Below are 27,017 nucleotides of genomic sequence, written 5' to 3' on the forward strand. Positions count from 1 at the left end.
ACTTTTAAACAAAATTGCTCAGATATATAAGAATATGATTGTATGCCTGCTTCCTTTAAGTGTTAAGCAACAATAGAGTTTCACCCTGAAATCAGGTTGTGATAACAAGTGCTTATGCGTCTTTGATTAATAACTATATTTCAACTAGAGGTTAAATATTGTGTCTAACATTTTAACCAATGTTTTAACTTGTTATGTAGTACTGCACAATATAGCAAATTTTTTTTTTTAAAGTAATGGTTCTACAGCTTTTGCAGCATAATGATCTTTTTAGATCAAAAATTTGACAGCCCCACATATCGTAATTATTGTCTTTTTAGTATTTGGGGCCTAAAATAACAGAAAGTTGGTATTCAGTCCATTAGTGCTTTTACAGTATATCTTTGGTTGGGTTTTACTATTTCTCGTTCTCAGTTATGTATAATTTTAAACCGAATTCCTTTATTTCAGTCTTATGGCAAATGAAACAAGCACAGTTTCCAAGAGGCGATCTGAAGCTGAATAGGGAGTTCAGAACGCAGGACAAATGTGGTATTAAGCAAAAACAGAGCAAGCATTAATTAAGTTCTGTACTTTTGTAGGGTGTTCGTTTAAGTTCAACCAATTCTGATGCTGTTTAGATTTTGAAAGATCATTCAAGAATTATATACTGCTTTCACTTGTTGCAAATTTATGCACATTTACTCCATAGCAAAAATGTGCAGGAGCACAGGTTTATTAGCTCTCTACTGNGCTGATTATTATTAACAGTTTCAGCTTCCATGCTTGGCTGTCTCTTGTTATACTAATTTCCTTGAAAAATTCTGAAGCTCACCCATGCCTAAGAGCAAAATGGTTAATTAGCTTGATTGCTTGTTTTCCTTAAGGAAACCATGCCTTTTCTGGGTCAGGACTGGCGATCTCCCGGATGGAGATGGATTAAAACAGAAGATGGTTGGAAGAGAAGTGAGCCTTGCAGCTCTGAATTTGAGGATGAAGGCAATCCGCTTAATGACATCAACCATGCAATGTAAGTTTTCTGGGAGACAGCATAGAAAAATGAAAATGGGGTTATCCATAAGGTAAATAGAATAACTGTGTATATAAAGCCGCTGTGTGTGTGTATACACATACATATATACACATATACATATATAAAATGCTGTACTATCCAACTTACTTAGTCCACAGAGGAAGCTACCTTGAGCCCCCAGTTCCATTCAGATGTGGATGGTTGTTCATGTTATTCGGCAATGCAACTGCATAATTTTGCTCTTCTGGAATTTAGTTTGTGTGTGTATATGTGTTTTCAGTGGGTGCATGTATCACTCCAGTAATAAAGCCCACATCTAATGGGGGAATAGATGCCATTTTGTTGCAGGAAAGAACTTTGTTTTTTCACAAAGACATCCAGGCCTGAGTATAATTGCAAGCAAGACATCTGGGGGGATGCCCCACTTCTGGAACCATGCTGCACTGCATCTCTGTAAGACAAGTTAGAAAAATGGACTTCTTTGACCCTGGAGTCTTTATTGAAGCAATCTTATTGCCAATAGTGCAGAGACAGCACTGTTGCTGAGGAGAAGCAGCGTTTTGCTGAGTAGGATTTGGGTGTTCCTTGCTGAGGGCACATTGAAGAGTTCTTTGCTCAGATACCCGACACAGTGATATTCTCCTTGGATACAGTATCTGAATTAAACCACCAAACGCTGCTGCTACTGCTGCAGTTGTGTTACCTTCCATTCTTTGGTTACTATAGCCTGCCTAAATGACAGGTCTGTGCATGTTGTATATTTTTTTAGTGTAATATCATGAACCTCTACTAGGATACCCAGGAAATAGGCTTTATAGACTTTTCTCAAGGCCAGGCAGGAGGAAGAAGGGACCACTAGACAAACCCTGATGTTTGTTAATCTGATAATTAAAATGATATATAATATTTGATATAATTAAAGAAGATGGTGGGACTTCCGGTCTTATGTGGTAGCGACTGGTCGCGGGCTTGCGGACTGCTGCACCCCCGCAGCTAATTTTTGTCCTGCCTGGAGACCCCAATGTGTCCAAGCAGCCCCGGAGAGGCAGCGAAGAAAGAAGGGTGCCCCAGCAACTCTGGAACGAAGGCAGTCATTTCGTTCGTCTTGGGGAAAGCCTTCTAACATCACAGGAAAAAGGCTATATTTCACCGATCAGCCCAAGCTACTTGCAACCGAAGTCCAAAAGAACTAACCAGCACAACAGTAAACAGTGTGCTTGAAACTGGGTGAGAAATCTGATTTTCCCTTTTCTATTCTACACTTAATTTCCTGGAAAAGATCCCCAAGAAGCAAAATGCCTCCGAAAGTGAAGGAGGGGGACTTCCGCCACACCCTTATACTAACGTAAGTGGCGAATTAAAATTTCCATGGAGGATCAAAATATATGGTAGTGAAATAAATTTATAAACTTGAAAGCTAAAATTTAATTTTGGACAAGTTTAAAATTGTTGAATGGTTAACACTCTCATTTTAAAGACCATTGTTCATATTGAAAACTAAATAGATGCTCACACCTAGTGGTGGATGAAGATTATGACAGCTATGATTTCCATAGAGAACTTGCCAAAACCTAGGAAAAGCTAATCTGTGTTTGTGACTTCAGAGTTTTAATAACAAAGAACAGCTGTGACAAAAAAAGACAACAATCTGGGCTGCAGATAGAGAGAATTATAAACTTTAGAAAAAAAATCTTTTTTGAACTCTTTGGATTACAAATATCTATTTAACCGGGACTCTAAAGCTATTTGCAGATAAGAAGGAAAACTTCAACTTTTGGCCATCATGGATCAGAAACATGTAGATAGAACACACCAAGAAAACATCAATATCTTTGAGGAGGAGATATATAGTATACTGCAACTAATTCAAATAACACTGAGTTCAAATCACAAAGAAATCCAAAATAAATTTGAAAATATAAATCAATCTATTTCTAAGTTAACTCTACAACAAAAAAACTTCCAGGAAACAACAACAGAGAAGGAGCAGACAAAACAAATAAGTGAGCATAAAATCGAAAATAGAGACTCAAAGACAGAACTTAACAAAGCAAGAAAATATGATTTAATCCTAGTGGGAAAAAATTACAAGAAATGGAAAAAACAACTCATCCCTTAAAGACTACAAAATAAATCTGAGGACAAAAAAAACAGATTGGATAAAATGGAATGTAGAGATGTTGAAAACATCACAGAGAAAGGAAGTGATAAGAGAAGCAAAGAAGGAGAAAAAGAAAAAGATCTTCAAGAAACATGGAAAGGCAAAAGCCTCATATAAAGACATTTTATTCAATTTACTTCTTATACTACAGCAACAGTCATGAATATATGGAAAAACTTTTTGATTCAGCAAAACACATTGATTAAGAAAGATACTGGTCAAAGGAGAAAGATTGAAGTGAAAATCGAGAAAATAGATGATGGGATCTACCAGAGAGAACATATAAAAAAGAAACATTTGTTTGAATATGGTTAAAGAAATAGAAAAGGTTCTGAATACATATGTCATTCTAAGAGGGATGAATTCCTTAAATAATACTGTATGCTTTTTCTCCCTTTTTTATTTTATTTCTTGATATAAGTAATATAATACTGTTGAAATGGCTTAGAGATGAAGGAAATGTTTTAGATAATTAAATGTGTTTGAATTTAGGGAAATTATAATGTATAAAAAAGAAAAATGTTTTGAATAAGAGTTAAAGGATTAGATGACTAGATACATTAAATGGAATGTTTAAAGATTAAATATATTTTTAATTATGGTTAAAAAGAATAAGAAATTTTGGGAATGAATATATATTAGCTTAGGAGGAATATATTAAGTAGTATTTTAGTTTTTATGTTTCTTTGCTCTTGCTCTCTTTTCCTTTTGTTTACTGTTTTTACCTATTCTTTAAGAAATATAAAAGTGTTGAGATGGTTTATATGGGAAAAATGGATTTAAATTTTTAAATGTAATTAACTGTTGAGATCTTATTCAGCAAGAATACTTTGAACTTTATGGGAGAAACAAATTAAATAAGGACTGTAACAGAATATAAGATGAGGCAACCAGAATGATTAGATAGAAAAGAAATATTGTATTGATGTGATCATTATTTCTAGGAATATTGGGGGGGAAATCATATATGTAACTGTTATTTATCAAAATAATAAGAACTGTATTAATTCAAGGTTTGCATGGAAGATATTTTGGGGAAAAGGGGAAATCAACTAAATGTACTATGTGGATTATGGTTTATAGAAACCAATTGTTAATGATTTTTCTTTACAAATGTAAACCCAGCAAACACACTGTTTACCAACTATTAAGTAATTTATGTTTAAAAAATCAATAAAATATATGGGGGAAAAATAAAGAAGATGGTGGATTTTAATGATGTTGGTAAACTCAGGCTGCTGGTTTCTGGATTTTAGACTTAAGAAAATCCACCCATCTTGGGATAAAACTTTGGCAGGTTTCAGTAGAATGTTTTGCAGCTAGCAATAATTAATTGCAAAAGATCTTATCACTGCTTTGAAACATGCAGCTTAAATTTTATATAATTGGATGTAAACAAAGTGTGATCTTGTAAATGTTAAAAACTAATACTTTCCTGCTGTTTCTAAACATTTAAATCAATTATGAGAGTAATTGCACAAGTCGTGTACTCTCCATGGTGAGGAGACATCCATTTTGGGTAAGATAAGGAGAGCTGAAAGCTGCTTGTATTTATTTAAAATATCACGGTGTTCATTTGTAATGTAACAACCTAATTATCTGATGCAGTGTTGCCATGGGGACTTCAGTATTTAAAATACAAGGTGGGCTGTTGGATCCATGTTGCTAAAACTAGGTTTGAGCTGAAAAAAATATATGAAATTGCAGACTTGGGAAGAAATGGTATTTTCACCACAAAGTTACTCAAGAAATAGCAGCTCTAATTTTCCAATAGTAGCAAAAAAGCAATGAGAGCACTTTGGCAGGAAAGAAGAGCCGGTGATTTTGTATATTTCTTCATACAAGGGTAAAAGTCCTTGGATGTAGTCACCAACCTTTCTAATGGTAATAACAAGATGATATTTCTTACATGAGACTCTTTTTCTGCCTTAATTTTGCCAGCTTTTTCCCATTGAGCATTCTCTGTATTGGAGGATGCTGGCCTTCCCAAAATTCTAAGCCAACATAGCTACTGGTTAGAATTGCAGTCTACCAGAAGAATCCTGGTTGGGGAAAGCTGAATTGTAACGTATCTCCAAATTGGCCATAATTGATTGAAAATCACTGATAGTAGCAGGAAGGCAATGGTGAACTTTGCTTTTAGGTGAAAGACAAAGCCAAAAATCACAGGGCTACACTGCAAAAAAACAACAACCCCAAATGTCTGCTAGGTGATGGCAAAGCAATATAAGGGAAAGCTTCCTTTGCCAGCATCTAGCAGTTATCTAGATATTTCTATGGAGATTCTCAGTCATCCAGGTCATGGTTGTGCCAAAGGTGCTTTTTCAAGAGGCAACTGGACTTCTTGTTTTTCTTTGAAGACATTTCGCTTCTCACCCAAGAACCCATTGCCTCTTGGAAAAAACACCTTTGGGCCATCTAGATATTTGTAACCCTAGTAAAGAATCTGGAGATCAGTATAGTATGAAAGTCTAGAAGTTTATAATTTAACTTTTTAATTTGCCAGCATGTGCATTCAGTCCACTTGTTTATTTGAGCAAATTAAGAAATCTTTGTTCCTCTTAGATAAGCATGCTTTAATATCTGGCTTGTTTTAAAACACAAGTTCAAACAATATAGGAAACTGGTTAGTTACAATGGTCCTGCTTGGATTGCTTAACAGTGAGCTTTTATGTATGAGCAAAATAATGTTCATTTCTCAACATATTATGCTAAAAATGCTGCTTCAAATATGATCTGAAGCAGATTTAAAACATCCTGTTTAGCCTAATGCTCTCCAGATGTGTACAAGGTAGGGAGCCTCCTAACTCTCCAAATCCTATATTTTTGGAGAAATTCCATGCCTATTATATCAAAAAATTGTCTTTGTTCTTCACAGCTGGATCACATAGTTTGTGTATGAGTAATAGTCACAACACTAGCCATTTGTAGCTGATGAATTCCAGCTAATTGCAGCAAATGTTTTGAGTCTTCTTGAATATTTATGCTGTGCTGCATTGGGCCATTTCATTTCATGAGTTCACTGCAACCACTTTCAACATAGTTTAACTCTGTTCCTACTGCAGCATGTCTGCAAATTTGCTTTCACCTGGGAATAAATATAACAGACAAGGTTGTACTTTTAAACAAAATTGCTCAGATATATAAGAATATGATTGTATGCCTGCTTCCTTTAAGTGTTAAGCAACAATAGAGTTTCACCCTGAAATCAGGTTGTGATAACAAGTGCTTATGCGTCTTTGATTAATAACTATATTTCAACTAGAGGTTAAATATTGTGTCTAACATTTTAACCAATGTTTTAACTTGTTATGTAGTACTGCACAATATAGCAAATAAATTTTTTTCTAAAGTAATGGTTCTACAGCTTTTGCAGCATAATGATCTTGTTAGATCAAAAATTTGACAGCCCCACATATCGTAATTACTGTCTTTTTAGTATTTGGGGCCTAAAATAACAGAAAGTTGGTATTCAGTCCATTAGTGCTTTTACAGTATATCTTTGGTTGGGTTTTACTATTTCTCGCTCTCAGTTATGTATAATTTTAAACCGAATTCCTTTATTTCAGTCTTATGGCAAATGAAACAAGCACAGTTTCCAAGAGGCGATCTGAAGCTGAATAGGGAGTTCAGAACGCAAGACAAATATGATATTAAGCAAAAACAGAGCAAGCATTAATTAAGTTCTGTACTTTTGTAGGGTGTTCGTTTAAGTTCAACCAATTCTGATGCTGTTTAGATTTTGAAAGATCATTCAAGAATTATATACTGCTTTCACTTGTTGCAAATTTATGCACATTTACTCCATAGCAAAAATGTGCAGGAGCACAGGTTTATTAGCTCTCTACTGGCTCATTTAACACTAAAGGGATGCTAAGGAGCAGGAACCCAGTCTGAAAGCCCCAGGAGTGTCTTCAAAGTGCTAATCCTTTCACCATTCCTTTCCTTTCTCTCCACATCTGAATTTTTCATTTTGTGGATTCACATAATGTGCTTGAAACTGTGAGGTGGTTGGTTTACGCTTTATGTATTGCCTAAACCAGGGGTAGTCAACCTTGGCTCTTTTATGACTCGTGGACTTCAACTCCCAGAATTCCTGAGCCAGCTAAGCTGGCTCAGGAATTCTGGGAATTGAAGTCCACGAGTCATAAAAGAGCCACGGTTGACTACCCCTGGCCTAAACTGAGTATATTGTAGTTGGTTCAAGGAAGGTGGGCAAAGCAAGGCGGGGACCAGATGTCAAGTGAAGCACAACTTTTCTGACCCTAACACATCAATTATCCCAGCATCCCTCCTTCCACCTCTTCAATTCTTCCTGTTGGGAGAAAAAGGCAGAGTCAGTTTCAAGAGGCCCACAGTTTTGTAGATGAGAAGAAGAGAAGGAAAACAAGAAATATAGCACCAGAATTCAATGCTTCCGATTCATCCGATTAATGGTATAATAATGGACTTCTCTGATAGGTGGAGATAGCAATAGCAATTCGACATATATGCCGCTTCATTCCCTAAGTGTCTTTGCGAGTCAGCACATTGCCCCCAATGGTCTGGGTCCTCATTTTACCAACCTCAGAAGGATGGAAGGTTGAGTCAACATTGAACCGGTGAGAATCGAACTGGTGGCAGTTGGCAAAATTAGCCTGCAATGCTGCATTTTAACCACTGCGGCATCATGGCTCTTATGACATCATACCCTCAAGAGCCGGTTCCATAGTGCCCAGCTAGCAAGACTGCTGACAAAAAGTAAGGAGCATTTTGTTCAAGCAACTTTTGGAGGGCCATGACCTTCCTCCCCCTCCAAATTTATTTCTTTGTGGACTTGCAGCAATACATAGATTGGGATTGAATGGGACATTCTTAATACTTTACCTTATTTCATTTGAATCAAGTTCTTTGGTAGTAGAGAAAACTCTTTCATAATTGAATTAGTCTTCTTTCTGGCTAATAGGTCCTGCTGTTTTCTGTGTTATTTTGGTAGATTTTTCTTTGTATAAATGGAAGTGAACCTAAAGTCCCAGCTGAATGCAAGGTAGCAATATCAGGTTTCGTTTCTTACTTTGGAATAAATCCAAGAGCTCCGGCCTTGTGATTCATAGCGCTATTTTTCTACTGAGATATTTTTCATTAAAATTTGTTACTGGAAGACTCTACTTCTGATTTAGATTTATATGGAGCAGATAATTTCTATGCCACATATGGCTGGCTGAACTTGGATTTTTTAAAAAAAAAATCCAAAGAGAATTTTATTTTCTCTTCAAAAACATGATTGCATTGCAATGTTGAATTTGTGATGCACTGTATTACTTTATTAGTTACTGTTTTATCCCTAGAGAAGTGGGTGGAAGGTTTTTTTTCCCTGCATCCTCTGTTCTTTTTCTCTTTGGTGCTTACTGGATACAACTTATACAGTGTGAGTTTCTTAAATCTGAACTGACAGTGATAAATACTTTTCATTTGATACTGAGCTCAGTGAATGGAGAAAATTCCTGTACACAATTTTCCCATCAAAGAATAAAAATAGCAAAGTAACACCTTTCTTTTCACGTCGTTGCATTGTTCATGTTTATAGTTCCAGTATTTGTGAAGTGAAATGCAAAGCAAACCATATTGGATTGGGTTCTGAAAAAATAAAGTTTGCTGTGTCTTTTTTACAAAACTACTTTTTAAAAAATTTCTTTATGAAAATTGAAAGTGTAATTATAGAATTCACATAGATCACTTGGTACTTTTTACATTAAACTCATATTTAAAGGAAGTTTAAAAGTATCTTGAATAGCATAAAATATTAGATTTAAAACAAAAATAAAATATTGTATTACCCTTGAGTATAACTTTTATTGGAACTGTCTTTTTTTTTGTGGTGCCTGAGCTATAGTTAACATAGCTACTTTGCTTGTCAAGAATTATGTGAATTATAATTACTTTATACCAATAATAATTCATATATCCATATCCTCCAGTTAGCAAGACTTGCCTGTCTGAGCATTGCCATGTGGCGTATTTTAAGCCGAGGTGGCAGAACAGAATCCCAGCCATTCTCTGTGTGAAGTGTATTCATCCTTACCTGGAGGCCAGGAATTTATTTTTTTTTTGTAAATAGAAGAGAGCTCCTTTCTTCTTCAGAAGCATCACTGTGTTACGAGTGACCTCATCCAAGTTCTTCACCCTGGTGCCTGTTTAAATATTGCTTGAACACAGCCTGCTTGGCTCTTTCCTATGTCAAACACATTTCATGCATTGCCTCTGTGGTTTGCTTTCAGCCTCTTGAACAGCGATGAAGAAATATGCAGTACCGAGTGTGAATTTGCAAGCAAGAAAAGGAAAAAAGATCACTTTAGGAACACTGCAAAATCTCAGTGTAAGCCAAAATTGCTTTTCAGTTTTTAATGTTCTTTGCAATTTGACAATAACTTTTCTGCCTCAGCAGAGCCGTTATAAATATGCCGGCAAAATACTTGTGTACATGAGAAGCATAGGCTAGGTAAGGATTCCTCTGTATGTGTATATGTGCATAAAAAGCTGCATATGTTTAGGATTTGCACCAAAGTGTTTCTTCTAAAAATAAAAAAGGAACAAAGGATTTATCTGACTCACACAATTGCCCTTCAAGGCTATTATGCTCTCTGCAGGGCATTAAAATAACTTCTTAAAACATACATTTACATATACACACATATAGTTGTTTTAATAAAAGTTTAATAAAAGAGCATTAAAATAACTTTTTAAGGCTCTTTTATTAAACTTTTATTAAAACAACTGTATGTGTGTATATGTAAGTGTATGTTTTAAGAATTTTCCCTTTGGACTCTCCTAATAAGTCATGCCGTGAGAAAGATTCAGGAGAAGCACCTCAGACCAAATGCCAGCATAACCCTCCATTCTTTTATTAAAATATGCTGACTCTTTCAGGCTTCTCACTCTTCCCAGGTCTGAAAAGAAAGTGCTCTGCTCTCAAGAGTTCAACATTGTAATGTTAATGCATTGAAGCCTGGTGTGAAGTACTCTGCTTATGCTCTGGCTAAAGTACTTTGAAGCATCCACAGCCCTGGTACTTAGCTTGAAAGTTTCTGAGGTAGAATCAAAAGCAAATTGGCTAAATACCAAACTGTGATGTGAAAGTGTGTTTCCCAGTCAAATTCACTTCCAGATGATCCCAGAACATTGGCATTTTTACAATGAAAGATTTATTTGCAACCATAGGTCTTAGCAAAATTCATAAAGATTTATAAATTCATATAAAATTGCAGCAATCCAGATCAGTCCAGGAAATCATATACTGACTCTAGTTAGAATATAAATCCGAAGTGTTGGCTGGAGTGATTCCACTCTAAAAAGGCAGTCTGAATTGGCCCAGAGATGGTAGGCCTTTCTCTTTTTAAAGGTGGTTGCAAAAGCTTTTAAATTGTACAGAATCTCGCTTCACTGTAACGTGATGATTAACTAGAGGGAAGTGGAGAGATGTGAGAAGAACTTGTAGGTTAATTACATTTCCGTTATGACTAGCGAGAGGCAGCTTTTGCTGGTTATTTTGTTGAATCACATTCTTTCCCAAAGTCTGACAATCTAGTTTTGTTTAAAGTAAAAAGGTAGTGAGGGCATTCAAGCTAAACAGAAAGCGAAAAGCTCACCTTAACACTTCTTCCTCCTCCCAATTTGATATGATGTGATTTGAGTCAATATTACCTTCTCTGCTCCACTGATTGAAATTTCATCCTAAGCCAAAACTGTAAATATTGTCCTCTTTGTTCCATTGTTTTCCCATAACTCTTAGATGTGGTAGCTTGTGAAATAACTAGAAGTATGTAATGTTGATGATGAAACCATCTAAACACTGTGAGATTTTTTCCCCCAAAGAGATTGTTCAGTCCCTTTCTCTAGATTTGAATGAGGGCAGTCTGTTGGAAGAACTGTCCTGTACATACATACGTCTAATCATCTTTATTGAATAATTCTTGAATAATCTAGTTGACAGGACAGCAAACGGTCAGATATATGGATTCATTGGAGTCATTCACAGAACAGCCTTAAGACAAAACTTATTGCGACATTACTTGATTTATCAATATTAAATCTTAACTGATATTTTACATTAGCACCACATTTTCACCAACACCAGAAGCCTGCTTGAAATGGCTGCAATCCTGCTTTGGTGAGAGTCACTCTAAATTCAGCCATAGAATTCTATGAGTGCCATAGAAAAGAAATTTCAGCAAGGGAGAACGTTATCCATCCTAAACTTGAGGTTATTCAATGAATTTGTGCTTGGTTCTGTTTTCAGGTTTTTATCGTGAAAACTGGATATATGTTCATAAAGAAAGTACCCGTGAAGTAAGTGTTCTGTACAATAACTGTTTCCAAAAGGCCCTGGTAGTCCCTCATTTAACGAATCTACTTGTGCAACTGCAGAAAGAGATATAGTGTATGATAATTCTTTTTCAGGATAGGAACAGTTTATCAAAACATGTTGATCAATTTATTCATATTATCTATAAAAAAGATCTAATGAGACTTGAGGAGAAGGAGCCTCAGCATCAATCATTTTTTATTTTTTTCTTCCCATACCTTATATTTGTTATCTTAATTGGGCTAAAGCAGGGATCTCCAACCCCCACCCCCCGGCCGCGGCCTATTCAGAACCGAGCCAAGCGGGAGGTGGACTGGCATGCATGCGCACAGCTCAATTCTCGTGCAGCTCAATTAGCGCAAGCAGTGGGCTGCAAAGGTTGGGGACCACCAGTCTAAAGTACAACATTACATGTGTGCCTTCCCTCTTGAGAGATAAAAGAAAGCAATCCAGACATGCTTGCCACAGATGAATATAGAAGCAGAATGAGCTCTGTTAGGTTTATATAGAAACTTCTTGCCTTCCCTCCTTTATATTCCTTTGGTGAGGATGTTAAGAGATTAGGCAGCTTGGAAACTGGAGCGTGTGAATCGTTCTTTGTGTACTTCTTATTCCTGCTTCATTATAACATCTGTTTTCTTTCTTTTTTGCTTCAAGAGGCATGGCTATTGCACTTTGGGAGAAGCTTTCAATCGTTTGGATTTTTCAAGTGCAATTCAGGACATACGGAGGTTCAATTACGTAGTTAAAGTAAGTAAAGTTTCTGGCCTGTGTAGTTCCATGATTGATTCTTATAGTTAATGAATGTGCCTTATGCTGTTGACCTTGAGGTGATTCAGAACAAGTTTTAACTAGTGTAAAATGTGGCGACTAGTATAATACATTTAGGTGGCCTGGCTCTAAATCTTGCATTGATTTCACTATTTACCTACTTGCATCCCAACTCAATGGATGATATTATTACCGGAGTAGTTACAAAGAAGCTTCTTTATTCCCAGAAGCTTCTCACACCCTAGAGAACCCCTTGGCCAGCGGCATTAACCAGCACATTGTCTAAAGTTACTGTTTTGTGCTTTGGCTGAGCCACATAGTTGGATCCATTCAGTATATTTACTTGATTAAACCTGCTTAGGATTATGTTGAAATGCCCTTAAGTATCTTTAAATTAAATATTCAGACATAAACTGAGCATCTGAGCATGCCTCTTTTCTGGGTGACTTTTGTTGATTTTTCTTAATCCTCCTATTGAAATCAGCAGGAATTGCTGTGGTTGGAATGGGCTTAAAATGGCTCCAGCATAGTAATAATATTTGCATCTCCCTCATAAATGTTTGATGAAGTAGAGCAAAAACATTTTCTAGACTTCAAAAATATTTTCAAGAAAACGGCTTTGCAAGAGTTCATTTTGTTCCCCCTCTGCTATGCAGGAACTCGAAAACTACCTTTTCCTGTGACATTTCACCTGGCAAAACTATCACTCAGGAAGTGCCTTTGATTTGAAGTTGACAGGATTAAATTGGAGGGGAATTATGTGCCACTGTTAAAGCAATTCCTGTTGTTAAGAGCAGGGCAGACAGGTGGATGTACAAGTGACTTGCACTCCTGCTGTGATACTCAAAGGGGAATTTGCACACATGCAGGGAGAAGAGCAAGCCCCAGACTCAAAGCCCAGCTGCTTTTGACAGCATCAGAAGAGTCATTCACTTGCACTCCGCTTGATTAGCCCTGATGCAGCTTCTTGTGATATGTGTCATTTGACTTTATGTACTATTGAAGAGTGGCTGTTTTCTTTTAGCTTCTGCAGTTAATAGCCAAATCCCAGTTGACATCCTTGAGTGGCGCAGCTCAAAAGAACTACTTCAACATTTTGGATAAAATTGTTCAGAAAGGTAAAGCTGTATCATGTTCTTGGAATTTCAGATTTGTTCGCTCGGCCCCAAAAGATTGCCTACCAGTAGGGTTACTTATGTTATTTGTAGAGGTCATTCTGATTAATACTAAAGATTACATAGATCAAATTACCTGTTCGTTTGAAGCATGTTATGGGGCAAGTTCTATTTTAACTAGGAGAATGAAAAGTGTGTGCACTATACTTAAAAGCAGGTTTACTCATCTACTTGTGTATATCTTTCAATTCTCATTCCAAGTTTTGGAAGACCAGTATAACCCACGTCTGATTAAAGATCTTCTTCAGGATCTGAGTTCCACCCTCTGCATGTTAATCAGGAGTGTAGGGAAATCGGTGCTGGTAGGAAACATCAATATTTGGATTTGCCGATTGGAAACTATCCTTATGTGGCAGCAGCAGCTCAGTAATCTTCAGATGACCAAGGTACATCCAGCTTTTATGCCCTTATTAAATCTGGAAGAATCATTTGGAGATGCTGGGAGACAAAGTGGGGCATCTTTTTTGTGAGAATCTCATTAAGAATTATCTCCCCTCATTTTGCTCTTTAGGACAAGAAAGCATGAAATTAAAAAAAAATCTTAATCTAAAATAGATGATCTGTGAAGAAACAAAAATGCCAATATAGCTAAAATATGAAGAAATGGGCAATGTTTTGTTTTCCTCACTGTTTCTTTTAAACATATCCTATTCTTTCTAACAACTTAATAATATTTGAGCACCTGAAAATGTAGTGTACTGTAGTGTATAGTTAGCCTACTTCTAATTTTCAGAATTATTGGAACATTTTGTGTTGATTATAGAATATCATGCTTATTTATTAAGCTCTGCTTTTGATATAAATGTTTGGTTTTCTAAATCCTGATTATGCTTGGTGTTTAAATTAACAGACAACTAAGTGTAATGTTTTTGATTTTCAGCACATCAACAATGGACTTACACTTAGCGATCTTCCTTTACATATGCTGAACAACATCTTGCATAGATTTTCAGATGGATGGGATATCATTACTTTAGGACAAGTGACTCCGACATTATATATGCTCAGTGAAGATAGGCAGTTATGGAAAAAGCTGTGTCAATACCATTTTGCTGAAAAACAAGTAAGAGAAAATTTTGTCGTACATATACTTTTGTCTAGTGAGATTCTGAAACTTTGCTTCTGTGTAAAGCAGGGGTAGTCAACCTTGGCTCTTTTATGACTCATGGACTTCAATTCCCAGAATTCCTGAGCCAGCTCAAGTCCACGAGTCATAAAAGAGCCAAGGTTGACTACCCCGGTGTAAAGAATCAGAAAAAAAATGGAGAAAGAAAAAGGAAACCAACTTGCTTGCAGTTCCCAAAGGAAGTATGTAACAACTACTAGCAGTACTTAACTTGTACTCATGCTGGCTGAAGAATGCAGGGAGGGGGGTTTGAAGTTCACACATCTTAAAGTTACCAAGTTTGGGAAAAAAAACTGATCTAGACCCATGTTTTGCTTGGCTTTAATAAGAGTCTATAATAATTGAGAATATTTGCCTAACATTGCTGGCCATGCCATAAGCTAACAATTAATGTATGGGCAGGGATCAAAAAAAACCTTAGTGAGTCAGTAATCCCCTAACAAACTATTTTCTAAAACATTTCTTCTGATATGCATAGTTCTGTTCCATTATTGTTATCTGACTTGGCTGCTGGATGAAACATGATTGCCTTCAAATGTCACTTTTTATGTTCAGTTTTGTAGGCATCTTATTTTGTCAGAAAAAGGTCATATTGACTGGAAGCTGATGTATTTTGCACTTCAGAAATGTTATCCCATAAAGGAACAATATGGAGACACCTTGCAATTTTGTCGTCACTGCAGTATTCTATTTTGGAAGGTAAGAAATATGTAATACTTTGGAGTAAAGAAAAATTATTAGCTGTGTATTAATATCTATTTCAGAGACTCCTGGATTGGTCATTGTTCCAGTATATAAATAACTTTCCAAATAAGATACGTGATTGAAGAGTTCAGCTTTGTGCTGTGAGAAATAATGATATGCCTACAGAAATCACTTTAGGAATATACTGTATACATTTCATTAAGAACATACCAAAGTCAGAGTTGCAAGCAGCTTTGATATTGCTAAATAGACTAGCAAATAGAGTTTTACTTTTCTTTTTTTCCCTTTCAAACATCTCCTTACTCTCAGACAGATGCGAGTATGCAAAAGCTGGCTCTGCAAATAAGATCCATTAAATAAATTTGACACTTAGCAAATAATTTGTGTCTGAAATCTGGGCCATTAAGAACAAGTAGAATGAATTTTACCCGTGGCCTCATGTAAGCTTCAAACATTTACTGGCCATTTGAAGCTTATAGGAAAAGTGTAGGATCCCTGTTTTACTTCTTCAGCTACAAAGTTTGAGGAAGAGTGAGTATCTTTCTCACTTCCTAACATTGGGTGAGTAGGTTTATTAAAGCATGTTCATAAAAATATACTTTGATTTGAAGTCCCGTCTAGCACCCTACTTTTTCCTGGATACCCTACTAAAAGGTCTGTGTGAATAGTAGCTTTTTCTGCTGCTATTCCCAGTGGCTATCTGATTCTAGAGGGGAATATAGATGCTTGGGTATTTCATTGGTTTGCACTTCTTGTTATATCCAACATAAATCAGCTGGGTGATTTTGGGCCAGTTACTCTCTTTCTCAGCCCAACCTACCTCACAGAGTTGTTGTTTTAGGAAAAAATAGGAGGAGGAAGGAGAGTTAGGTGTGTTTGCTGTCTTGTATTGTTTGTAAATATAATAAAGGTAGGGAATCAGTAAATCCTAAGGATGTTTTCAGTCTGATTTATAACAAGGGTGCACTAGTGCTCCTTGCCTTTCCAGTGACTCTCTTTGCATATGCAGCCTTGAGTAGCAGAAGTAGGGCAAGAACTATTGTTACAAGGATGAAACACTGAAAATAGGAATAAAGAATTGATAATAATAGCTCTGGTCAATAGCAATGACTAATTGTCATCTTAAAAGCTTTCTCTCTCCATTGTTTTATGTCTAACATTTTACTTTATTGATAAGGAGAATGGATCCGTTGGTTTCAGCTCATTTGCTTCCAATAAATATATTGCTAATTTGCTACTTCTATTTTTTTTTTCAAGAGAAGTGAAGTTTTCCCTTTAGTCTTTGTTTGATAGTGCCCACAGCACATTTTTATAACCATGAATGAAATATTGGTTCTGTCCAATAAAATCTTCCTCTCTTTTGTTTCACTGCCTTCCTTCCTGTTTCTTCCTCCATGACCTCAAAAGGACTACCATCTTGCTTTGTTACTCAAGGTACTTTTCATTGTACTTACTACTTGGCTTTCTTCTGTGTCCGTGCTGTTGTAACTGAAGTGTAAAGACTTGTCATTTATAAGTGGAATGTTACAACCCTGAACTTGCTGTTCTCATAACTGTTGGCATTGTAGAATTGTGTCCCTTAACTTGACTGTTGGCATTGGAGAATTGTGTCCCTTAACTTGAGAATACAGATATGTGTGGACTGGAGCTATCCATAGGGGAAAGAGCACTTTAAATTGCAACATTTTGCCTGCTTCTGCATGGTAGAAGTGGTATGTTTGATTAACATCCACTTCATGTGCTTTCCTCTTAAAGAGATAGTTCAGATTACTTATGGGAGTTTTAGCTAATGCCTTACAGCAGGCATGTCAAACTCGCGACGTCACATGATGTCGCATGACGTATCATGACTTTTTCCCCATTCGGCGTGACGCATCCGGCCCGCGGGCCAGCAGTTTGACATGCCTGCCTTAGAGAATTGAGAGCATACTAAGAAAAGGCTTTTTGATTTTGACTACCTCAATTATTCCTCTACCCAGTCTTGGACACAGTGTGCTACAAGGGGGCTCCAAAATGCAGAAAGCCACATGAGGAGCATATTTGATATTTTATTGCATTTGTAAAGTGCCTGGCCTCTACAGACTTTAAATGGCATGTATTCCCCCTTTCAGTTTTATATGGCAACACTGTGAAGTAGACTAAGTTGAGTGAGTGACTAATCCAGCATGCTGAATACTGTGTGCATGTGTGTTTGTGTGCATTTCTCTCTCCCTCATAGTTTGATATTCTAACTGTGGGTTATTCATGCTGAGAAAAGTGAAGCCCATAATACAATCAATGAGGAAATCTCTATAATCTGTGTGAGGGAAGGTCATTCTGAGTCCCAGTAAAGCCCACTTAAATACATGATATAGTTACTCAAAATATAAGGCCTTTTTAAGCCATGTTATCTATATCTGGGACAGAGGGTCTCCCTACCTCTCATTAGCATTTCAGACAACCTTTTAGGAACATCTGTGTTGCTTTGCTTCAAGATGGACTGTTTCCTTTTTCTTTCTGGGATTTTGGCTTTTTAAAATATCAGCTTTCTGCTCTCTTATTACTGTAAATCACCCCACAGAGTTCATTGGAGTGAGAATTGTTGAAATGCCTAGTTAGGCACAGAATAACAAAATGTCATGATTTGCAAACTGAANAAATCAATGGTTGTACCAATAGTAACAGGAGCCTTTGGAGCAATACCCAAAGGGCTGCCTAGATGCATGGAAATTTTGAACTTATTAGACCTGAATATCCTGATATACTCAGACATTATCTTAACAGCTCTTAGATCCTTGGTTAGGAATTGAACTGTTATATTTTTACCAGTCCCAGACTGTGAATCAAATTGAAGATTAAAATAACAATAACAATAATAATATAATAATAGGTATCTTCCAAAGAAACTATGGTGAAGAGAGGGAATAAACTTGATGGCCTAGAATATAACACAAACTCAATAATATTGAACTACAATTTCAGAGATACTTCTCTTGCAACCACCCAGGTTTTACCTGTTCTTGAAAAAACATATCTTTTAACTTCTTGGAAACTGGCTTGCTGGAAAGGTCCAGCAATGTTTTAGGACCTCATAAAGCATTCTTAGAAAATAAAAATGATGTGTGGGTTAAAGTGCAGAGATTTACATAAAGGAGCACCTTTCCACTGGGGAAGGGAAAATGAAAGTCACCTGCGATCCTAGAAAACATCCTGCATGGATGGGAGGCCTTGGCGAGAACAATCTCAGCAATTTGCCGTTTGGAAAATGAGTATTTTATAACAAGCTGCACCGACTAGACTAGAGCCACCATTTTATTAACTGAGGTAACAAGAACTGAAGTGAGCAGTCAAATTGACAAACTAAATAGCAGCTCTTTACGAAGTTAAATACAAAATTGCTGATCTTTTCACAAACAATAAGTACTTTAACATTGGTTATTTTCAGAGTCTGAAGAACAAACACAGTATGACCCTAGTTTTTCCCTATATGCATGAACTCGTGATTTATGGCTTTGGTGATTAGGTAGGATAAATTATAGAAAGAAGAGAATCTTGATGTAACTTTAGAGAAGGGAATTAAAACATATTTTTACTTATAGCTGTTGTGGAAAATATTGGAACCCACTTCTTTGTATCTTTTCTTTCTTTCCTATTTTTCTTTTACTTCTTTTCTTGCACTTTTAGCCTTGTCTTTAATTTTTTTTCTCTTTTTTTCTTAGAAAAAAATACCACAGTATTTTATTAGTTTGTATAAGTTTTTTTCTTTATAAAAATTTCAATAAAATATATAAAGCTACTTTTTTAAAAAAAAAATGAAAGTCATTTCAGTTAGTTTAATGTACCTTCTAGGACAAATGTTAAAAGAATTATTAAGAGGGATACTTCTGTATTAGAAGAATGAACTTTGTAAAAAATAATGTGTTTTCAGATACAAAAAGATGATAGATAGATAGATAGATAGATAGATAGATAGATAGAGAAGAGAGAGAGAGAGAGAGAGAGAGAGAGAGAGAGAGAGAGAGAGAGAGAGATGGCTGATTAGTTACTTTAGTTAGTTAGTTTAGTTAGTTAGGGTTTGGGGGGGATATTAAGTGTGTAGATCTGTGTGATCTAATAGATATTCTGTATTTGGACTTGAAAAAAGCTCTTGGCAAACAACATATACCAGGGATTTTCAACCTTTTCACCCATTGTACCACTTTTAGGATATGGCAACATCTGAGTACCACCAGTCATCTAGCAAGGTGTCAAAAACTTGATGACCCAAAAAAAAAAAAAAGGAAAAAAGAGATAAAGTACAGGTAGTCCTCGACTTACAACAGTTCACTTAGTGACTGTTTGAAGTTACAGTGGCACTGAAAAAAGTGCCCCCCAAGCCACAGCCGAGCAAGACACCTGCCTGCTTGCCCGGTGGTGCTCTTCCTCCTGTCCGAGGTTTTCATTGTTGTGAGCATTTCTGTTGAGGATTGGCAGCGGGGGTGGAGTGGGAGATATTTGGTTTTTATTCCCCCTGTCTGCTGGGTGGTTGCAGCAGGTTTTGGTCACTTCACATGACCCTGGGACACTGTGACCGTCATAAATATGAATCAGTTGCCAAGTATCTGAATGTAAATCACAAGACCTTGGAGATGCTGCAACATTCTAGCTGATTGGCGCTTCTTCTGGGCTCAGCAGAAGCGCCAGGATCAGTGCTGCTTTCCAGCTGATTGGTGCTTCTTCAGGGCTCAGCAGAAGCACCAGGATGAGCACCAAGCTCCAGCTGGAGCCTGGTGCTGATCCTGGGGCTTCCGCTGAGCCCTGACAGCCCTGCAGCTCCAGCCATCTCTCGCTCAGGCTTGTGCGGTGCTGCCATCGGTTCAGCTCATTCCCCTCCCCCATTATCACTTTTCTAGGATGGTTGCGTACCACCTGCCAGGTGCCAATGTACCACAGGTGGTACCTGTACCACTGGTTGAAAAGCCCTGACATATACAAAGGTTTCTAAGCAAAGTCAGTTGTACCATAAGAGGACAGGCACTTTTATGGACTGGCAACCGATTAAAACAAGCAGAGTAGGAATAAATGGAAAATCCTCCCATTGACAAGATGTGCCAGGTGGTGCCCGCCAGGGATGTGTGAGACTAATGCTTCAGTGTGTACACAGATGATTTATGGTTAGGGCTGAGTAGTGACATCCCGGTGTTTGCTGTTCAGGATGGGAAAATCAAGAAAAGAGTATGAAGAATTCCAGAAGGATCTCTCCAACCTGGGCAACTTCAGAATGGCAAAAACTATTCTGTGCAAACATGCAAAATAATGCATGCCAGCCCAGACAAATTCATCACTGGTTACTGTCATAGCAGTGATTGATGGATTAGGAATGGAATCTTGGAATCATAGTGAACAATTTGATGAATATGTCAACCTGCTAGCAATGGTTGTAAACAAAGCAAAAACCTTGCTGGGCATGGTTAGGAGGATTGAAAATAAAAATGCTGATGTTGACATGCCTGAAACGTGTCTCAGGTGAGGCTTCACTTGGAGAATTGCATACAGCTTTTGAAAAGAAAACTACAAAACTAGAAACTGCATGGAAAGGCCACCAAAGGGATTATGTGGCTAGAGTATCTCCTTTACCAGATAAAAATTGGGCCATTTTAGCGCAGAACATGGAAGGGGAGAACTGATTAGGGGTGTATAACTTTAAATCACAGGGATAGTAAAACAAGGTTTTCTCCTCCTGTCATTGTATTAGATGAGGTAATATTTATTGGAATTAAATGCCCAGGATGAGAGAAGAAAAAATGCTTCTGATAAAACACGTAATGAAGCTATGAAATTTCCTGGAGCCGGTTTATTTCATTTTAAAAGCAGACTGAACCAGTGAAGTTATCAACGAGTACTGATGCTGATTTTTCTACTCCTAAATCAATACTATCGATGCTAGTTGATGGGGGAAATGAACTATTATCCTACAGTCTGAGCTTGGGAGTTTTCCAAATACTTCCAGTTGGTCACTGTGAGTCCATAGAATACAGATAGTTCTCAACTTACAACCATTCATTTAGTGATCGTTTGAAGTTACAGCTTCCTCGTGGTCATGTGATCAGAATTCAGACTCTTGGCAAATGTCATGTATTTTGACGGTTGCAGTGTCCCGGGGTCATGAAATCACCTTTTGTGACTTTCTGACAAGCAAAGCCAAAGGGGAAACAAGGTTCACTTAATAACCGTGTTATAATCTTAACAACTGCAGTGATTCACTTAACAATTGTGCCAATAAAGGTTGTAAAATGGGGCAAAACTCACTTAACAACTGTCTTGCTTAGCAGCAGAAATTTTGGGCTCAGTTGCGCTTGTAAGTCAAAGATTACCTGTACTAGATGAGCAGAATATTAACAATCTAAGAGAAAGTTAGATGGGTCTGTGTTCTGATCCAGCAAGGCTGCTATTATTTTTTCTAATGGGGAAGTTCATTCTTCACAGCGTTTTTCAGCAGCATGCTGTTAAAGTTCCAGATTTATCCATCAGCCCCCAAAGATCTTGATATAAAAGGCTTTGTGTTATGACAGAGAGATGGAAAGATTACATTATTGTTCATGTGTAAGTTTGATCCCAGTACTAGGTGGAGATTAACTCTATAGAACAATAATTCAATAAGAAACACTTTACGTTGGCACATTGCCACAAATCTTCGCAACAGCAGTTCATGAAGCCTCTTGAGATGAAGGATACAAGGCTTCTGTGCAAAACACAGGACAATTCTTTCGTTATGAGATGAGCTTTCAAAGGATTCTTTTCATCCATTTGCCCCATTAAAACTTTTTCCCCTCTTATTTCTAAAAAAAACCCCACCACCATACAGTTGTATCAACAATTGATTTTTAAAAGTGTTCCAGATTGAATAAAAATATATTCCTCTCCAATGTATAAAATGTAGCCTTTCAGCAATTATTGTGTCAAGCCTGGGTGGCAAAAGTCAATCTTTTTTTTTCTAAATAGTTTGGTAAATGCTTTTGTTTCTCTTTTTAGCTAATGAGCTAAGTTTTCATGGATGGAAATGGGACACTTCCTATTCCTAATAATTAATTTGGAAAAAAAGGAACAAAGAAAAACAAAAGGGGTCTGGGTTTTTTTTTTGTTTGTGTGTCTATGAAGCCACCATGCCTTCAACTGAGAATACAGAATAATAGAGTTGGTCCAACCCCCTCCTTGAGCAGGAGACCCAATATTTAATTAACTGGAAACCTAAGGAACAATTTTCTTTCATTGGAATTGTAGAAACACATATCCTGTTGGTTTTTATTCTCCTTGCAAAGTTGCGTTATTTGCTAGAGCCGACTATTGTAAAACAATAGCAGAATTGTAGAAAATGAAAGAAACGAGGAGGGCAAGAGTTAAAAAGGATTCTTACACTGCCGTCAACCTCAGCCATTTATCAAAACAGATCTGTGCAGAGATATGCATCACAAGATGACTTTTTAAAAAATGACCTGGTAGCTATATGCATTTGTTCTGAATGAATAAAGGGCTTTGAAAATCTAAGCACGGTGGGAAATATATTGCTCTGCGGTAGTTAAGGAAATGGAAAGCAACAATCTTTCAGTGTGAGACTATTTTTTTTTAATTTTTAAGGGCTTCATTTGAAGACAGCATTGCAAGTAGAAATTCTAAGCTTTTCCTGTGTAGCATAGTACTCCATTTCAAAGTATCTAGCGTTAGGTGATTAAGCTTCCAGATTTTGTTTAAGGCATAAATCATAGTTTACATGCAAATGGCTAGGTTTGTTCTACAAACCTAAAACATAAGCAAATTGTCTAATTATTGATCATGTTATATGAGCCCAGTATCACAGATGCATTTTATATGATGAGCCTTTTGAAAGCTCTTAAGCCAAGTGACAATGCCCTGGCATTATTCTTCAACTTGGGGCCCTTAGAGGCAATGGCTTTGAGCTTGACAATTCCAAGCTAGCATGACCAGGAGTCTGGGAATTGTAGTCCCAGTGTCTTGGAAGAGTGCCAAGTTAGGGAAAGCTGCACTAAGTCTTAGAAACTTCTTCGAAAGAACTGGAGTCACCAGGAATTGTATGCAAGCATATACCTAACTCTTGGCTTCATCTGCTTGAAGGAAAAAATGTGCTACAAAATATACAGGAATTCTTTGGAAAGAATAGTAAAGCACCTGCTTTAGCCATAATGGGCACCAAGAGCAGATTTTAGCATTTCCAGGTATAGCTGTGAAAGAACCTAGTCTGGAACCCAAGATTTGCTGTTAACCGATATAGATAATCCCAGTTATGACTTTCCCTAATCTGCAGCTGGTTTCCTTATCTGGAACACTCCAAGGGTGCTGAGACTGAGCGTTCCAGAATCTTTTGTCATTGTGGACATATTTGTAGATTTTAAAATCTACAGTGTTATTTGAGAGTACCAGATTGAATAAAGCTAAAGTACAGGGTAGTCCTCTATTTAAGACTTGGGACCGGAATTTCAACTGCTAAGTGACGTAGTCATTCAGCAGGTCATCAAGGGACTGGATTTGATTTTATGATAATTTTTACTACAATTGTTAAGCAAATCACATGATCCTTAAGCGAATCCGAGTTTGGTCTAGTGGTTAAAGCACCAGGTTGGAAAGCAGGAGACTGTGAATTCAACTCCGGTTTTAGGTATGAAAGCCAGCTGAATGACTTTGGGCCAGTCACTCTCTCTCAGTCCAACTCACCTCACAGGTTTTTGTGGTGAGGAAAATAGGAGGAAAAAGGAGCATTAGGTATGTTCACTGCCTTGAATTGTTTATAAAAATAATAAAGGTGGGATATAAATAAGTAAATAAATAAATCTGGCTTCCCCAATTGACTTTGTTTGTTGGAAGGACGCTTTGCTCGCAGGACGCTGCAACCAGGGGTAAAGGCCTGAATTGATGCAGCTACCAGGGATAAATGCGTGAGTTGTGATCACATGACCACAGGAGTAGTTGATGGTTGTTAACTTCAAGGACAGGTTTTGAGTCACTTTTTCTGAGGCCATTGTAATTTCTGTCTTTAAATAAATGGTTGTAAGTTGAGGACTACCTCTATATCCCAAAATCTTTCTGGGAGAGATGAAATCAACTTTTTTTCAGCCAACAATTATGCTTGGCCTTTGAATAGTACATTGGAAGCTGCAATTTTCAGAGTGAGTGAGACTGAACAAAGGACCCATGTGATTTTACTTAAATACATGCAAAATAATTATTCCCATATATTTCAAGTAAATATTTACTGTAGCCGACAGGCTAAGAATAAATACCAGTGCATTAACAATCTCTCCCTCTTGTTTCATACTGAAAGAAAAACTTTTGGCAAGTCCGTACGGGGGTAAGTTGTGACTTGAGTTACAAACTGTGCATTCCTGAACTCTAGAATTGTTTGTGGGGCCTTAGAGCAAGAGATGTTTTGATCCAGCCTCAGTTCTGATTTAAAAATAGAAGCAAGAGACTTTGACCCAGATGTTCCTTTGTCTCAGTGCTGCTTCCTGTACAAAGTCCCACTTGGTGGCCAGCAATTTTCTAGTCCATAACAAGAATAACAGTGTTTTTCCTTTCCTTAGGACACGGGTCATCCCTGCACAGCCAATGATCCCACCGGTTGCTTCACACCAGTATCTCCTCAGCACTTCATAGACCTCTTCAAATTTTAACTGCAATCCAGGGCAGGGGCTGAGGTGTTTTTTCTAAAAGTTTTGCAGCCACATGCAGTACGTGAAGGGGGGGGGTTATGTGTGTGCAATATATTTCCTGTTATGTTTCAAGTTAAAATCTGGGTGTAATCAGGTCAAATAGAACATTGCTGGAACGTCCATTAAAACCTTCAATTTCTGAGGAGGAAGAAAAGAGAAAGACAATTCACTTAGTAAGGGAAGATATACCAGAAAGAGATAGGTTTTTGTGAAAGTAATAATTGGAATTGGGCTATCTGGCTGATATCCAGCAACACCTTAATGTTTTCTTTGAGTTTCAGTGACATGTTTGGAGTTCACTTGTTACTGAAGTGAAGAAACTGATGAGTTTCTTCTTACTTGTCCAATTCTAAATATACCCAGTTGGTACATCCTGTAAATATTCAGAGGATACTCTTAGGGTTTCTATGTATATATCATGTTGATTGTGAGCATCACCCATGGGCAAAATGTCCTGTATACCAGTTGTGCAGGAAAGCCCGTAATTCCATATTGTAAATACATTCAGCACAGTATTTATTTTCTTAAAATATGTTATATTAATTCTGTCCCATCTCTCTGTGCCCTAACTAATGTGAGCTGTTGGTATCCTGGCTGCTGAGCCAAGATACTGTTTTCTAGATGCAATCCAATGAATTGTGTTGAGTGAGAGGTTTATGTCTTCTCATTGATGTCTCCTCAAGTCTTAACTGCTTTGAGCAAAATAGATGTGGCTGGGCTTTGAGAGAGAATGGGACTTCATTTGAAGCAGCGCTGTTGAAGTTTTGCTATGAACATCTTGGCTTGCTTCTCAGAAGTGGAAGATAATCTGAATGCTCTCCACACTACTCTGGGAATGGAATTGGTAGGAGAAGCGAAAGGCAAATTTGCAAGAGCTTCCAGTGTTCAGAAACTCTTAAATCATCATTTCCATGTAAGACAATACATAGATAAACACAGGATTTATGTTATGTACCATTATATGTATTAAATCCAAGTTTCTACCCAAATAAATCATTTCATCTTCTAACTAGAGTGTGGAGTTCTTTATGTTAACACATTACATACTCCTGGTTTTAGCATTCCCTACTTATAAACATGGATTCTAATGCTACACCTATATTTATATTGATATATGTAGCTATAAGCTATGGAGAAAGCCTACCACTAGTTTTTATGATCAGGTGTAATTAACAGTTCCAGTATTTTCCTAGAAATTCATATTAATATGTTGCTATAGTAGCCCTATGGGATAGCAGCCAACAGCATGCTTGTATCAAATTTCAAGATTGAATAAATGTTGCTCTTCTTTCTATTAAGAAAATATGTTATTTTTTATTCTTGGTGGAATAGCATTGCTCGAAGGAACCAATAATTACCCACATGGTCACTCTTTCTCCTTATCATCATCTCCAATAGCTCATCTAAAGTTGGATCAAGCCTGGAGGGATCAGAAATGTAGGTTCTCCTAAGTACTTGTGCCCTCATTTACATACACAATCATGCCCCCTGCAGTCTCCCCCAAAACTGCATACTGAGAATTTAAATAAAATCAGAAGAGTAAGTCTGTTAGGGTAAACTATCCTTAGGGTAAGTTGCAATTTGTTCTTTACTTAGATTATCCCCATCAGATCTCTTTTTTTAAAGCATTGGGATACTTACTATATACATCTGCATCCAAGTTATAATATATTTTATATAATTTTGCACAAAATTCTCATTTCCTCAGGAAAGAAGTTTCAAAAAATAGAAATAAGCCCATAGTTGAGGTAGGACCAAGTTTTAATAAACTTTCCCAAGAGACAATGAAAAATATCTAACCAAATCTACCTGTCAGAATAAGTGAAATGACAGTAGAATAGCTTCTTTTTCACTTGAAGCCATATGTGGCCCTTCCTCAGGGTTGAGGTGAGGATGCTCTGAAGGAGGTTTAAAGTGGCGCAAGGAGAAAAGTTGCATTGTGTAGGCAAAAATTCGCACCATGTTGATTTTCATCTGATGAGGATCTTTTACTGGAATATCAGTTGCTACCAATTTGTGTTCCAGTGAAAAACATGGGCGATAGTT

The 27,017-nt window shown here is 37.1% G+C and overlaps 1 protein-coding gene across 3 annotated transcripts; it reads left to right on the forward strand.

The window, feature by feature from the left end:
* The first annotated feature begins 871 nt into the window (after positions 1–871).
* Positions 872–25,974, forward strand: FBXO25 (F-box protein 25). 3 transcript variants are annotated; one of them, XM_015812653.1, is made up of 10 exons: positions 872–1,009; positions 9,431–9,528; positions 11,449–11,498; positions 12,172–12,264; positions 13,310–13,403; positions 13,662–13,846; positions 14,341–14,523; positions 15,142–15,285; positions 16,699–16,725; positions 24,843–25,974. In XM_015812653.1, exons 1-10 carry the CDS (start codon positions 873–875, stop codon positions 24,930–24,932), a joined length of 1,101 nt encoding a protein of 366 aa, XP_015668139.1. In that variant the 5' UTR covers position 872; the 3' UTR covers positions 24,933–25,974. The 3 variants fall into 3 exon arrangements, with proteins under 3 accessions (XP_015668139.1, XP_015668140.1, XP_015668142.1); XM_015812654.1 differs by lacking the exon at positions 16,699–16,725; XM_015812656.1 differs by lacking the exons at positions 872–1,009; positions 11,449–11,498; positions 16,699–16,725 and having other exon boundaries at positions 9,445–9,528.
* Positions 25,975–27,017: the final 1,043 nt, after the last annotated feature.

Source organism: Protobothrops mucrosquamatus, unplaced genomic scaffold (genome assembly GCF_001527695.2).
Source record: "Protobothrops mucrosquamatus isolate PMUCROS unplaced genomic scaffold, P.Mucros_1.0 scaffold104, whole genome shotgun sequence".
Taxonomy (NCBI): Eukaryota; Metazoa; Chordata; class Lepidosauria; order Squamata; family Viperidae; genus Protobothrops; species Protobothrops mucrosquamatus.